Here is a 15,813-nt window from a genome sequence, read left to right on the forward strand (position 1 = left end):
CAGTTCCCGGGTGGATGTTGTAACCCAGGCCGCGGATGGGCGACAGGCCTCGTTAACCCCTTCCCGACCACGCCGCTGTAGTAATGTAAACAAACACGGAGAGAGGGCATCGGGGGTAATTAGACCAAAGGGAGCTGGGTCTTAGATTTCCCGCGGCTCGACCTGACGTGGCTAAGATCTGATATAGACCGCGTCTCTTTTTCTTTTTCTTTTTCTTTTTTAGCTGTCATCGTTTATACTGTACATTTTGTCCGCCGATGTTGCATCGCTTCGTGCGCGCAAGGTTGCGGCATTCCGCGATACGACAGATGGGCCCAACTCGCGTGTTTTGAACGCAGACTGGGTTAGCTGCTCTGTTCCGGTCGTGTCTTTAAAAGCGCCTCACCATGCAGCGTTATGATGATGATGATGGTGTTGTAATAATTGTGAATGGCCGAGCATCCAGACGCGACCTGGAAGGATTGAAACTGGTTCAGGCACCACTGAGAGCACATGTCGTCATCTGAGAGCTTCCCGGCACCGTCGGCAGCAGATTCTGGATTAGAAATGTCGCCCTGCTTTGGTTTTTGTTTGTAAAAGACCACATCGTTATCGGATTTTTGTTTGTTTGTTGTGTTTTTTTTTCTTTTTTCTTTTTTCTGGAGATACATCAAGTATTTAATGATGTTCTCCTCAGAGAATCCTCAGTACCTTCGCCAAGGATTAAGCATGTTTGGTTAGTAAATGTGTTTTATTGTTCTTGAGTATGATGTTAGATATCATTTGTTTGCCAAATATGAACACATCTAACAGTATTTTACCACACCAAGGCAATCTTTTAGTGCTTACCTCTTCTGAAAGAAGCTGATTTTGTTTCTTGGTGTTTATTGGTGGATTTAGTCTCCTATTAATTTATTCTTGCTCAGACATTGGATGCAACAGCTTCTGTTGTCCATCCAGGCTGGTTCTGAGAACAGAAAGTCCTTTTGTACATCTGCTGTTTTTTTCTCTCTCTAGCTAAGTAGATAGAAGTATATTTCTGTGCCACGGGAGATTTTTCTCTGTGTTTTTGAAATGGCTGGTAATTTATTTTAATGGTAAAATGATAAATCTCACAATAAAAGAAGATATTTCCTCTTCGCAGTCCAAACTGATTTGAGGAAATTAACTGAGTGGATCAGGAATGCCACTGTGGGTGTGAACGCTGCCATATCAAAAATCAAGAGTCTTTATTATCATTAACTACTATAATGAAGTTTTGACTGGACACTGGCTCAGAATTCACAAATCAAACACGTAATGTTTAACTAACGCTTAATAGAAGACCAAATTAAGGAAAACAATCAAATATAACATCAGCATATAAAGTGTTCTTCCTTTGAATCCAGTTTCAGATAACTGCAGAATATTATGAAGTTACAGGCATTGTTATCAACGCAGCTACATCCTGCCCTCTTCATATGCTCCACTTATCTGGAACAAACTTCCAGAAAACTGTAAAAGTGCGGAAAGCCTGAGCTCTTTTAAATCAAGATTAAAAACACATTTGTTTAAAATTGCCTTTGACTGTTCTAGTTAAACTATTCTACTGTTTTTAATGTTCTTTTTTGTTTCTACATTCTATCCCTACTTGCTTTTATTCTGTTTTATTTTTCCTATATTTTAATCATGTAAAGCACTTTGCATTGTCTCTGTACTGAATTGTGCTATATAAATAAATTTGCCTTGCCTTGCCTTGCCCTCTGCAGTGTGGACCAATGTAGAACCGCGGTCCGTTCCAGTCTTCCCTTGGCATTCATTGGTCCCTTTTCTGGCACCCACCCAGTCAGATGCTCCGTCTCATCCTGGTGAGGGTCAGCATCCTGTCAACCATCCCCAAGCAACCAGTCTAAAGCCGGGTAAGTGCTCGTATCAACTGCATTACCTCCAGGTTTATTATCATGTGGTTATCATTGTTGCACTTTTTTTTTTTTTTTTTTTTTGGGCATTGTGTTCCCTCAGATTGTCAGGGGGTGGCAGCGCTGTCACAAGAACCCGCAGAGGCGCCTCCCACTGTAGAGAGAGGTCCACCGTCCAAGCCTCCGCCTGCGTCCGAGGAGCCTCTTCTGGAGAAGGAGAAGGGAGACGCGGAAAGGGAACGGCCCGACAGTGAAACCGAGAGCGATGTAGATGACCCGTAAGAGCAGTTCCTTCCTCCGTGTTTGTTTGTTTCGTTCAATTCAATTCAATTCAATTTATTTATATAGTGCCAAATCATGAAACATGTCATCTCAAGGCACTTTACAAAATCAAGTTCAATCATATTATACAGATTGGTCAAAAATTTCCTATATAAGGGAACCAGTTGATTGCATCAAAGTCCTGACAAGCAGCATTCACTCCTGGAGAAGCGTAGAGCCACAGGGAGAGTCGTCTGCATTGTACATGGCTTTGCTGCAATCCCTCATACTGAGCAAGCATGAAGCGACAGTGGGAAGAAAAACTCCCCATTAACGGGAAGGTAAACCTCCGGCAGAACCGGGCTCAGTATAAACGGTCATCTGCCTCGACCGACTGGAGGTTACAGAAGACAGAACAGAGACACAACAAGAGAAACAAAAAAGCACAGAAGCACACATTGATCTAGTAATCTGTTCTACATTAGATGGTAGTAGCGGGTGATCTGTCTTCTCTGGATGATGTCACAGTTAACAGAACGCCAGACCAGGTGTACCTACTATGAAGAAAAAAGAGAGAGAGAACAAAAAGTTAAAAGCTGAAATGACAATAGTCATTTCAATGCAATGCAAAACTGGAGAACAGTAGAAATCAGTAGAGTGAGAAAATTAGACCCTGATGTCCTCCAGCAGCCTAGGCCTATCACAGCACAACTATAGAGATAGCTCAGGGTAACATGAGCCACTCTAACTATAAGCTTTGTCAAAAAGGAAAGTTTTAAGATTAGTTCAGACTCTGCTGCCGAAGACGTTCGGAGGGGTGGATAGATGTACAAACACCACATAGTCCATCTGTTGAAGTAGTTATAAAACTGTCCATGCCAGCCTTCACAGTTTTTTTTTTTTTTTTTTCCGTTTTTTTTTTTATGCGGCGCTGTGTAACCACACAGAAAGCGAGTGAGAGTGATATTTTCTGCATCCTCGCTCTAATTTGGGCAGAAGAGCTCAATACCAGAACAAAGCAGATAGGAACAAAAGCATTCCCTGTTTGGTGTCTATCCGTACATGCAAGGCAGCGGCCAGGCTGTCAGCCTTTTAAATAGATGAGCTTTCTGTCAAATATGCAGATCCATCATGGAGATAGAGTAAATGGGAACTGATGTAAATTACTGGATGGGGACGAAACAGGCAGTGGCATGAATTAAACTACACCTTCAATGATCATGTAGTAAAATATGTAGTCAAGAACATTCTTTCCCATCCCCTTTAGCTTTCTCCCAGGCGTCGTACCAGAGCAGCCTCTCTCCACGTCACCAGTAAAGCGGCGTACTCAGTCCCTCAGTGCGCTGCCCAAAGATGGAGACAAGAGCAGTCCAGGAAAGGTATTTCCAATGATTGCCACCGTAACGATCGCCACAACTCTCAACGTTCTCTTTAACCTAAACCAGTAATTTCATGTTTTCTCTGCTTTTCTCGCCCACTCCGTCAGAGGGAGAAGGACCACATCCGGCGACCAATGAATGCGTTTATGATTTTTAGCAAGCGTCATCGAGCGTTAGTGCACCAGCGACACCCAAACCAGGACAACAGGACGGTCAGCAAGATACTTGGGGAGTGGTGGTATGCCCTGGGACCAAAGGAGAAACAGAAGTACCACGACTTGGCCTTCCAGGTACGCAGATCAATGTTCTGACAGAAAATCACACATATTTCAGTATCTCATAAACAGGGTGCTTGCGCAAGTCTTGAAAGTCTTAATAAGTATGGAATTTTGAAACACTGTTTTCCAGACCTTGAAAAGTCTTGAATTTTGTGTAAAAAGTCTTAATAAAGTATGGGAAAAAAATGTATGGTAGAATTTTACAGTATGCTCAAAGGCATTGTGAAATAAGAAATAGGAAGGTAGGCTATAAAACTATAATTTTACTAACTGGTCACGTACTGTATCAGCCTAATGGAATCAAACACTTGTTTGATGTGAAATTCATGTACTTGTGATTTTCATGTTTTGAAACGTTTTCATCAGTAAAAGCATAATTTACTGTGAATAATGCATTTGTTCATTGAATACTAGCCTATAAAAATTAACATTTCTAATAAACAGTTTGTACAATCTCAACCAATGAAGTAGGCACACAAGTATACAAGTACATAAAGTTAAGGTCTTGGGGAAAAAAAATATCAGTTTTAAAAAAGTCTGGAAAAAGTCTGGAATTTTAATTTGGAAAAAGAGCAAGCACCCTGCATATATGAGGAACTTTAATTCTTCTTATTTTAGGTCAAAGAGGCCCACTTTAAAGCACACCCGGACTGGAAATGGTGCAACAAAGACAGGAAGAAGTCCAGCTCCGAAGGCCGTGGCGTCCTGGGCAGCAAAGATATCAGAGAGAGAAGCATGTCTGAATCGACAGGTTAGTGTTGCTCATCAGAAACGTGTAAATAGAGACGTTTGTACCCCATCCAATCCGTTGACAACCGTTGTTTCTTCTGATAGAGCCCCATTCTGTGGAGCTGAAGGGTGTGGGTCCAGGTCTGGTGGGTGTATCAGAGAGGAGCACAGGAGAGGGGCACGCGGGGCAGCTCACCCGGCCCCGAGCCTTTTCTCAAAGTGCCATGCACAGCCTGGAGCGGGGCGACAGGGGCAACACTCAAGCTCTGGCAGAACTGGCCCAGGTAAAGGGGGATACCGCTACGATTATAAAATTTTTCAATATGACTTTAATTAAAACAAAGCTTTTTGTTTTGCAAGAAAATTGCCATTTTGTTAAAAACCAGAAAAACGGTAACAATACAGATGTTTGTAGCAGGTCTCATAGGCAAGCCAGGGTGTGGCACGTTTTTCAACACTTTTCAAAGTGCTTTACATAACGAAAACATGAGAAAATAAAACACATTAAAATGTACAATGCAGTGGCGTAATAAAGGAAAGGAAAGTTGGACTACAGACTAAATGAATGACGTTTCAGCGAATAGGTTCAATAGAAGAGTCAAAGGAACTTAATTTAAAGGAAATCGGGGTTTCAGCATTTATGCAGATTTCTGGAAGTTTGTTCCAAGCTAGTGGTGCAAAATGCTGCTTTTCCGCGTCTGGCTCTGATTCAGGGGATGCGGCGCAGACTTGAACCAGGAGGCCTGAGTGGTCTGGGAGGTCGATGCGACGTCAACAAATCTTTAACGTATTTTGGTGCTAAGCCGTTCAGTGATTTATAAACTAACACAAGTATTTTAAAGCCTATTCTCAGAGACAAGGAGAGCCAGTATAATGGACTTCAGCATTGGGTTGATGTGCTCGACCATCTCAGTTCTAGTGAGGGCAGCAGCGTTCTGGATCAGCCACAGCTAGCCTATGAAGTTTTCAGGCAGATCTATGAGGACGGTGTTGCAGTTTGACTAAAAAATAAAAAATGGATTCGTTTTTTTAAGATACTTCTGGGACATTAGTCTTTTAATCCTGGAAAGGTTCTTCATGCGATCGAAGTCTGACTGTCTAAATGTCTTTATGTGTCCCTGAAGGTTCAGGTCTGAGTACATCACTTACACCCAGTTTCTAGCTCTGACTCTTCATCGCTTTTTCTTTCATAGTTTCCTACATATTGAAAAAAATATTGATTTTAAAATTAAATATTACTGGCACTTTCAGCCTCATTCTGTTGTGAAAATTCAAAGCAATTATTCCAAGAAAAAATGCTAAAACCTGCATTTATTATCATTATTACATTTAAATACCATAATAAAAATATAATTTGTAGCCAAAGTTATTAAGAGCCACTGTGGAAGGTCCAAAGAGCCACTTGCGGCCCCAGAGCCACAGGTTGCAGATCCCTGCTCTAGACCATGACAACATTGTCCAAAAATAATCACTTCGGTTTTGTTTTTTTATTAAACCATAGAAAATTATGGCACATCCACGCATTGATTTGTGCCATGCATCAGTGCTTGGAACGGTCCTAGTAGACTACGGTGCATTTGCAAGTGAATGAAAAGCCTCCGTCAGAAAAACAAACGTAAAGATGAGTCACAAAAGCGACTCCAACCCCTAACGCCTCGTGTTTTTCAGATGTGCGGGGACGGTGGTAGCCAGTTTCCCAGCCATGCTCCTGCACCCTCTCAGACGCAGCGGGGGGTCAGTGAGGATATGACCAGCGACGAGGAGCGTATGGTCATCTGTGAGGAGGAAGGAGACGATGATGTAATTGGTGAGAAATCTGTCGTGCTCTGTTCATTTAGCTGCATTAGATTAGAAATGGCAGAGTGTCTGCTCACTACTTCCTGTGTCACAGAGCCGTTTGCAGCTCTCTATTAGCTCCTGGATCCACTCAAAGATGTGTCACTTCTGCTAGCTTTTTGCCGTTCTTTTTTTTAAATTCATATGAAGCTTTGGTTTCTACCAGCTACAGACGCAAATCAGCAATCTCCAGTTTTTGTAAAGCTTCGACCCACCAATACTGATTTAGGCTGATTTACCTTGAAGAAATATATGAAGATATGAAAACAGCATTTTAAATCTTTTTGCCATCCTGCTTGCCACGAACGTTTAGCAAATTACTCATCAGGACCAGATTATGTTGCTGCAGTGTGAGAAAGCAGCTGCTGTAAAACAGGCTTATTATTAAAACAGTAAAAATAGTTATGGTGTGACATTTTAAGCCATCACTGGCTTCTTATATTACCAATTTGCAAGGCTAGCATTACTAAAACAACCGTCTCCGTGTGTATTCCTGAAAAAATAATGAGAATTACCTCAATTTCCAAATCTGCCGTGTTGGATTAAAGATGTTGAATCCTGAAAAGGATAAACCGGAGCATCTTTACTGCACTCCGATCCGCCTTCCTGTTATCTGCTCAAAGTCTTGCTCTCTCTCACCCTCTTCTCCCAGGCAAACATGTCTTGCAATTTGTTTTTTTATTTGTTTGTTTTAATTTTATTCAGACAGCTTTTTGTGTTCGGTAGCTTAGTTGTGGTGAGTTCACTGTGTACGATAATGGTTTGGATTTTTAAGTTTCTAACTGGCTGGACCAATCCAAAAGCTTTAGATCTAGGTAACCAGCTAATTTCTTGGAGCCTCTCTAACTCTTCCTAAATGTTTTTTTTACACCTAATCATATCTAAAAATTAGGGCTGGACGATATAGGAAAAAAGCATATCGATAAAATAAAAATCATATTGATCGATAGCGATAGTTATCAACAAATCCAAAACATATATTTTAAGTGCAGCCTTGGTCATTTTATGCTGCTGCTTTAATTTCAGCTTTAATTTATCATGTGCTTTAAAATATATACAAACAACAAATCAATTTGTTTCCTCGCCATGTGGATTAGTTGCTAAAAGACCCACAGCATCTAAACTCAGAGCAGCAATAATTGCGTTCTTCCTACAATATATTTCAATCAAAATTGCAATTTTGACTTTTCTCCGCACTAACCACAAGCAACAAAAATGGCCTCTAAATAAAGATGTTTGTAAACAAGGACTATTTTAAATATGAACTTTTAATGTTTCTATTGATCAGAATATTATTCAAGAGAACAGCTTTTAATTGAGCTGGACATCAATCCTTGTTGAACATAAAGTGCAAAGTCCAACCAACAAGCAAGTCTATGAATTGAACTGATTGACCTGTACTTAATGCTTTGTATGATTATATAAACTCTAAAACAAGTAATAAAATTAGATTATCTCACTGCTGCAACTGTCTTTCCTTCCATGTGGAGGCAAACCCACTTTAAACATTTTACCGACACCTAATGGACGTGTCTAATTCCCTAACTGTTACATAGCCAAAAATTGCAGACCTCTGCGATTTGGAAAAAGCGTTTTTTTAAATCACGATTATATTGAAAATGCGATTAATTGTTCAGCCCTACCAGTGCTTAGCGACCTATTTTTAGACACAGAACACACAAAAACTGAACTCAAACTCAAACGTTTATTCAATGTACTTTTTACCAAAACTGCAAGTTTTTAAAAAAGAATGCGCTTTTTGAACTCTTTGAAGGGGGCGGAGCTTGATGACGGAGCGTTCCTGGGTCTGCATTTGTGATTGGTTGGGAGGATGTAGAGACTGGTATTAACCAACATGATTGGATAGAATGCAAAAAGGGAAACTGTTCTTCTATTCAAGTTTTTATTGACTTTTTTTTCTATCATCAATATACGTCTATCGATCGATATATATTGTTATTGAATTATCTATAACCACACGCATGAATTTGAATAAGAATATGTTAATACAAAGAAATATGAGCTGCAAGGAATCCCACCTGTTGCTGGAGCGTATTTTGCTTTTCCACAGAGGACCCTTATGCCAGCGCCTCCATAGACCTAAAATGTAAGGAGCGCGTGACCGACAGCGACAGCGAGAACGGTTCAGGAGATGAAGGCGATCGGAAGGTGTGCCACAAACGTTCCTCTTATTGTTCAGATCTGAGTTTTAAACAGGCAAGGCGGTCGGTTTGTTCTGTAACACCTTTCTGTTTACTTTTTTTTTATTTTTTTAGAGAGTGTTTGCGCCAGTCATCTGCTCCACTGCGTCGTCGTCTTCCTCGCACCACACCCCTCATGGCAGGAGTGTCTCACTGTCCTCGTTTCCCAGCACCAGGCATTACGACGAGGGGCGATCGGGGGTGGGAGGGTTTTCAGACCACAGAAGAAAGGAGAGAAGCGATGGAGAGAGCAAAGATACATTTGCGAGCGAAGGAAGCAGCAACATGCAGGCCTCTGCTGTCTCCATCTCTTCCGTTCAGGCTGTCAAATCCACTCCTCCAGCTGTAGGTTCACTGGGAGCGACCCAAACTGTGGGCATCGGCGCTCTGAGGGTAGCCTCCACAGTGGTGACGAACGTAATGCGTCCTGTTATCAGCACGCCGCTCCCGATCGCCAGCAAACCCAGGGACGGCGGCCCTTCGTCGAGCCCGCACCCTCCAGAGAGGAGGTCACTGACTCCCCAGCAGCAGCAGCCTCAAATCCTGATTGGTCCAGGGGCAGGAGTTGGGCCTCCGGTCACAGGGGGTGGGTATTACTCTCCATCGTCGCCGCATCCTGTAGGCGCGGGTGGTGTAGTGACTAACTTGGTGTTGGGAGGGACTCTGCCTGCTCAGTCTGCCGTGCAGCTCATCACCCCTTCCCCTCACCCTCAGTCGTCCCATCAGCAGGCCCTGGCCTCCACAGCTGTTTCAGGTTCACACAGCCACACCAACGGCCCCCTGCCCCTCCTTCAGCCCCAGTTCCTCCCCGGCTCCTCTCTGGCGCCCCCCGGGGGAAAGGCCATCACACAGGTCCAGTACATCCTGCCCACCCTGCCTGCCAGCACCAACCCCAAGAGCCCGCCTCAGAATCTCAGCCAGCCGACCAGCATCTTCAACCTGCCCACAGCTCCGCCCACGCACGTGTCCTTAGCCAATGGGAAGCAGCAGGGTGCCGGCTTACAGGCAGGATACGCCCCCAGCCCTGCAGTGGGCGTGGTCAGCCCTGGAACAAGAGGTGAACGTTCAGCGCAGCGTCTCGCGTCGCCTCCTGTTTCCCGTGCGACTCCTAACGATGTGTTCTGCTCCCTCTTGTCAGTCCAAACCCAGTCGCCGGTGCTGCAGGGTAAAATGATTGTTCCCATGGCAGCGGTACGGACCGCCCAAGCCCCCGCCCAGCAGTTTCCCATTTTGGCTCCGCCCCTTCCTGTCCAGAACGGCGCGCAGGCGGGAAGCAAGGTGAGAGACACGAAAACTTTGTCTGAGCCCGTTTTTTTTGCCCGGTCGTCACAGGTTTCCATCACCTGCCTCTCTTTTGATTTCCTCGTCTTGTGCCTTTCTAGATCATTCAGATTGCCCCCATGCCGGTGGTCCAGTCCCAGCTGCCTCAGGGTGGAGCGGTGCATCCTGGCAGCCCGTTCCCAGTGACAGTAGGGACAGCGGCTGTGGTGGCACCGGGATCGGCGCCCATCCCAGACTGTACTTCTGCCGCCGGCACCTACGAGGTACGCGGCCACAAGCTGTAATACACCTAGCGTATATTACATATTGAAGCATCACAGCAGAACTGGGGGCTCAGGCTTATAAAAACTGGAAATAGTCTATCCTTGCTTTTTTTCCTGTTTTTTTATTTATTTTATTTCTTCACCTTTGTTAATTTTGAAAAAAAACAAAAATGTTTTAACCGCCTTTTCATTTAGGAAAACTGTTCAAATCATTTCAAAGAAGAAGAAGAAAGTTAATGAGCCAAACAAGGAAATTAAGAGCACCAAATATGTGTTGTTGTCTTAGATGATTTAGTTTCATCAAGATTTGTTCGGCTGCAAATGGAAAATGTTTATTAATGCCACTAGTTTATTTGAAATCGCATTTTGCTACATTATAACCACAGGTTTAAACATTACTTTGTCGTGAATTTTAGACCAGAGACCTGCAGCGTTTACAGTCTAAAGAGCCATTTTGCCTACAGTCCACTTGAATTAAACTCGTTCCTAGCCTTTTGAAAAAAATCAAGTTATCAATTTTGATAAAGATCTACTGTAGGAAATATGTTCATCGTTAAAGATATGCTCTCTTGTGTCTATTTTGAAGTTAAAAAAAAGAGGATGGATGTTGATATTTTTGGATAATGATGTAAAAAAAAATCATAGTTTCCAACATATTGAAAAAATTTTGATTTTAAAATTAAATATTACTGCCACTTTTAGCATCATTCTGTTGTGAAAATTAAAAGCAATTATTCCAAGAAAAAAAATGCTAAAACCTGCATTTATTATGATATTATTTTTATGAAAATCCCATAATAAAAATATAATTTGTAGCCAAAGTTATTAAGAGCCACTGTGGAAGCAACAGGTTGCAGGTCCCTGCTCTAGACCATGACAACATTGGGCATAATCATGTAGAGGTTAGAAAAGATGCCTGATTTTTGAGATTTTTTTGAAAAAAATCTGAATTTATGTCATTTGGATTCAGCCGCCTTCCTTAGATAAACCTAAATAAAATCCAGTGCTTTCAGCTTCTTTCAGAAGCCACTTAATTTATAAACGGTGTCCATCTGTGATTCATTTATTCTCAGTGTAAATGCAGCTGTTCTCTGTGGGTCTCAGAGGTTATTAGTTAATGAACGTTATCATAAAGACAAAGGAACACGTTGAGTAAAGGTTTAAAGCAGCATTAGGTTGTGAAAACAGTCTCAACATCTTACATCCTAAAAACGTCACGCCAAAACTTGACTGTCCACTAGTCTGACAGGCAGAGCATTTATCAGAGAAGCAGCCAAGAGACCCACCGCAGCTCTGGAGGAGCTGCAGAGGTCCTCAGCTCAGACGGGAGACCCTGTTAACGGGATTATTATTAGTTGTACAATTGTGGCCTTTTATTAAAGAGTGATCTACGGAAGACACTGAACCCCATAGTGAAACATGGTGGTGGCAGCATCATGCTGTGGGGATGCCTGCTCTTCAGCAGGGAAAGGGAAGCTGGTGAGGGTTGATCATAAGATGGATGGAGAAAAATTCAGGGCAATCCTGGACAAGAACCTGGCAGAGGATGCGAGAGAAAGCCCAAGGATCTCCTTCCAGCTGGACCGCAAGCCCCAAACACAGAGGCAGAGCTACAAGGACAAGGTTTAGATCAAATGGTCCATTCCACTTCAGCCATTCTCAGTTATTTCAGCGATTTTGGTGACTTGGCACAATCAGCTGTGATTAGATGCAAAGGCAGTACAGACACAGATGAGTGCATCGTTTTCCTTCCACCTCACCGTTACACACGACGTTTTGTTACCCTGTAGCATAAAGTCCCTTCCAAAAAAGGTTGAACTTTGATAGTTTTAATGTGACAAATGGTCAAGGTGTGTGACTACTTACACAAGACGAGGTATGTACACTGCAAAAACAGAAGTAGAAATAAGTAAAATGTTCTTAAAATGAGTGTATTTGTCCTTGATTTTGAGCAGGTAAATAAGACTATTGGCCAATAGAATAAGATTTTTGCACTTAAAACAGGAACAACTCATCTCCATCATCTTATTTCAAATACAGGATGTCTATTTATCTTATTTAGGGGTCAAAATACTCATTCCATTGGCAGATAATCTTATTTACCTGCTCAAATCAAGGATAAATACACTAACTTTAAGAACTTTTTACTTATTTTTAGATCCATTTTTGCAGTGTATGTGGTTATCACCGGTAGACTGGCGATTTTACTAGCAGCCAGAATCTGAACGGCCACTTTTACAGCTAAGGTCAGTCTATTTGGAATAGGTTTACAAGTCTTTATTTTATTTTATTTTAGCCGTCAGTGTAAACTGACGCCAAATAGCTGCTCACCAAGTGGTTTACAACCAAGTAAACAGGATACATTACACATATTAGAATAATCCCCCTCTTTTCTGCCGCTTCCCAAACCGCTGCTGTTCTTTTGTAATTGAATCTGCGAGGAGCCAGAGAAATCCTTCGAGTCTTCTCCTCCTGCTCGGATCTATAAGAGTCATTTTAGAGATGAAATGGAGCGCTGCCGATCGATTTAGAGAGAGATGGATTAACCCAATAAATCCGACAGATCAGATGTCTGGGAAGGCTCATAAACAAAGCTTGACGCAGCACCGATAAGGAGCCATCAACTTGCAGGCCAGCCTCGTTCCACCCTGCTTTTTCCTTTTCCTACTGGAGCTACTGCAGATCTCAGAAATCACGTTTCTTTATTGACATTTGCATCTTTTTGTTGCTGTGATTCAGTGTTTGACCATTAAGATCATCTTGGAACCATTTGTGATAAATATTGATATTTTATAGCAGCACTTGTCCCAAATTAACTTTCCTATCACAGCTATTCCACCAAAAAACGGCAAATTGCTCTTAAGGGTTTCATTAATAAATATTAAAAGGCATTATTTAACAATCAGCACATTGTTAAATAGACGAATTAACTGCAGTTTTATCATAAATGATTTTACAAAAGGAACCGCCAATCCCTTAAAAGTAATTTGCCGTTTTTTGGTGGAATAGCTGTGATAGGAAAGTTAATTTGGGACAAGTGCTGCTATAAAATATCAATATTTATCACAAATGGTTCCAACATGATCTTAATGGTCAAACACTGAATCACAGCAACAAAAAGATGCAAATGTCAATAAAGAAACATTTTTTAAGATTTATTTCCCAAAAAGGCCACATTTTGTCTAAAAATATTTTAAAGGAGCCATGACAAAAAAAATTCATATCTGTGGTTTTGAGTAGGGCTGGTCGATAAATCGATTGAATTGATTAATTTAAATTTTCTATTTTTTAAGATTGAATATTTGTAAAATGGGGATTTTATTTTGCCAATGAACTCTTTGGGCTTCCACGAAGAGAAAAGCATGCAATGCTTAATATATATTTTTAGTAAAATGTGTTAAACTATTGTAAAGAGGAACATTTTTACCATAATACGAACCACTTTAATTTGCTCATTTCCTTCTTCTTCTTTTTTTTTTAATTTAATTTGAAGTCACACAACTGAAGTGACGTCTGTTGTTGACTCGTTGTGTGACGCCACCAGTAGCAAACATTTTGTTATATTTTCAATGTTTACAACGGCAGGATGAGAGAATCATAGTGGGTGAAGTTCATTTATGGGGAGGTTTTACATTGCAATTGTTTACATTTCAATTGTTTACTTTTAATCACTGCTGCACTTTATACTGTAATTTACTAGCTGTATGCAACAGAATTTTGTTCTGTACGCACTCTCTGCATACAAAATGACAAATAAAGTTGTCCGCACAATTATAACCCCAAGTCGAACCGCAGTGAAGTCAGTTTGCCGCAGAGCGTAAATATCCAACCTAAAACCAACTCCACCGCGGTCCAACACGAGACTTCACATCTTCAGTGCAGTTTACTGAAATAAATTCAAGTCGCAGTTTTCGATTAAACTAATAAAAAAAAAAAAAAGAAGAAGAAACATCGTACCAACACTGAGGGCGGCGACCTCAACGGCGTCTTTACCCGGACGTTTATCATTTCTAAACGCTGCCTCAGCCGATAGACGTATGAGCAGCGTCTGAAGCGCTGCAAAAAGGGAACAAAAAGTAAGCCAAGTTTTCTTGAAATTAATGTATTTGTCCTTGATTTTAAGCAGGTAAATCAGACTATTTGCCAATGGAGTGTTTTTACCCCTAAAATAAGATAATTAGACATCCTGCACTTGAAATAAGATGATAGAGATGAAATGTTCGTATTTTAAGTGGAAGAATCTTATTCCATTGGCAAATAGTCTTATTTAGTTGCTTAAATCAAGGAAAAATGCATTAATTTCAAGAAAATGTGACTTACTTTTAGTTCCCTGTTTGCAGTGAGCGCTCTGCTCTGCTGCCGTGGAGCCCAGACTTCAGCCTCGCTGTGTGGATGACGAAAAGGCGCCGCCAGGTTAACGCCTTTGGTCCGCTCGGCCTCGCCTGTCCGACATCCTGCAACAGAAACATTCCCACCAGCCATGATGTGGATTTGTGACGGAGCGTTAAGCCGAGAAGAGCGGTGTGGATGGAGGGGGCTTACCTGGTTTTTCAAATACGGTTGCAGCCAATCAGAGTGAAGTCGACTAGGTAGAGCCAATATCATTACTAGGGGTGTGCAAAATAATCGTCATGACGATGCATCGCGATTCTAATATTCGCGATCCAATGCATCGATTCTTGACGCCAAGTATCGATTATTAATTTAAAAAACTAATAAATAAAATGGATGAATGGTTGGCGAACATCAGCCAAAAACAAGTGGAATACAACTTCCAGTCCAGTAGATGTCGCTGCAGATGTGTTGACGCCCGCTGCCTTGTGTCACAAGCATTTCTGTGCACGGGATACAGCGACGAGTCGTTCGTAAACAAAACATGTAGGAGACTGAGAAAATTCACCCGGCTCCATCAAATTTCAAGTCAGATGTTTGGACACATTTTGGCTTTAAAAACAAAGAAGGTAAAAACAAAATTGTTATGATGCAGGCAATTTGCAAACACTGTTACATCGTGATGAAATACTGTGGGAACACAACAAACTTAAAAGGCACACATGCAGAATCCAGAAAAACAAGAGCCACCAGCACCGCAAGCACTGATTAAACAAACAACATTCGATTGCAAGCTAGCCCCAACATCTACACGCGCAAACAAGTTTTCATTTCATTGGTTTAAAGGCCCACTGAGGCCATGTAAATGGCACTGATTATCCTTATTTTGTTATTTTAAGTTTTATAAATCCTAAGAACTTTTTGTCACTGTGACCACTCCAGTAACAGTAATATTTATTTTCATGGCACTACCTCCAAAAGTCGTTTCAATATATACAGCTATGTATGAATAATTATGTATCAATTGAAGACACTATCCAGATCATACACCGCCAGTCAGCCACTGGTAATGGCTGTATTTTTTTCTAACAGTGTTCAGTGAAAATATCACAATGCATTACGATGCATCGAAATAATTCAAGTATCGTGATAGAATCGCATCGTGACTTCTTTGGCAATACCCACCCCTAATCATTACCGTACCCAACGCTTTCACCGAGGAGGGAACAAAACAACAAGCTGACGTTATTTTTTCATGAATTATCTTAGGATAATTTACAAACGCAGCAATATCAGCTAGAAGGAGTGGTTTAAACACCTTCGAACAAAGTTGCTGTATTTAAACTTGTCTCTTTCTCTGTGTGATATCGAAATTT

At 41.5% G+C, this 15,813-nt stretch overlaps 1 protein-coding gene across 1 annotated transcript in view; it reads left to right on the forward strand.

Moving 5' to 3' along the window:
* Positions 1 to 15,813, forward strand: part of cicb (capicua transcriptional repressor b) — a 56,639-nt gene that overhangs the window by 29,361 nt on the left and 11,465 nt on the right. The window contains 12 exon segments of the mRNA XM_036135178.1: positions 1,728 to 1,877; positions 1,981 to 2,155; positions 3,406 to 3,517; positions 3,625 to 3,807; positions 4,414 to 4,546; positions 4,630 to 4,808; positions 6,193 to 6,331; positions 8,432 to 8,529; positions 8,637 to 9,618; positions 9,700 to 9,839; positions 9,944 to 10,066; positions 10,068 to 10,105. Of these exon segments, the coding sequence (XP_035991071.1) occupies positions 1,728 to 1,877; positions 1,981 to 2,155; positions 3,406 to 3,517; positions 3,625 to 3,807; positions 4,414 to 4,546; positions 4,630 to 4,808; positions 6,193 to 6,331; positions 8,432 to 8,529; positions 8,637 to 9,618; positions 9,700 to 9,839; positions 9,944 to 10,066; positions 10,068 to 10,105 (2,452 nt within the window).

Source organism: Fundulus heteroclitus, chromosome 3 (genome assembly GCF_011125445.2).
Source record: "Fundulus heteroclitus isolate FHET01 chromosome 3, MU-UCD_Fhet_4.1, whole genome shotgun sequence".
NCBI lineage: Eukaryota > Metazoa > Chordata > Actinopteri > Cyprinodontiformes > Fundulidae > Fundulus > Fundulus heteroclitus.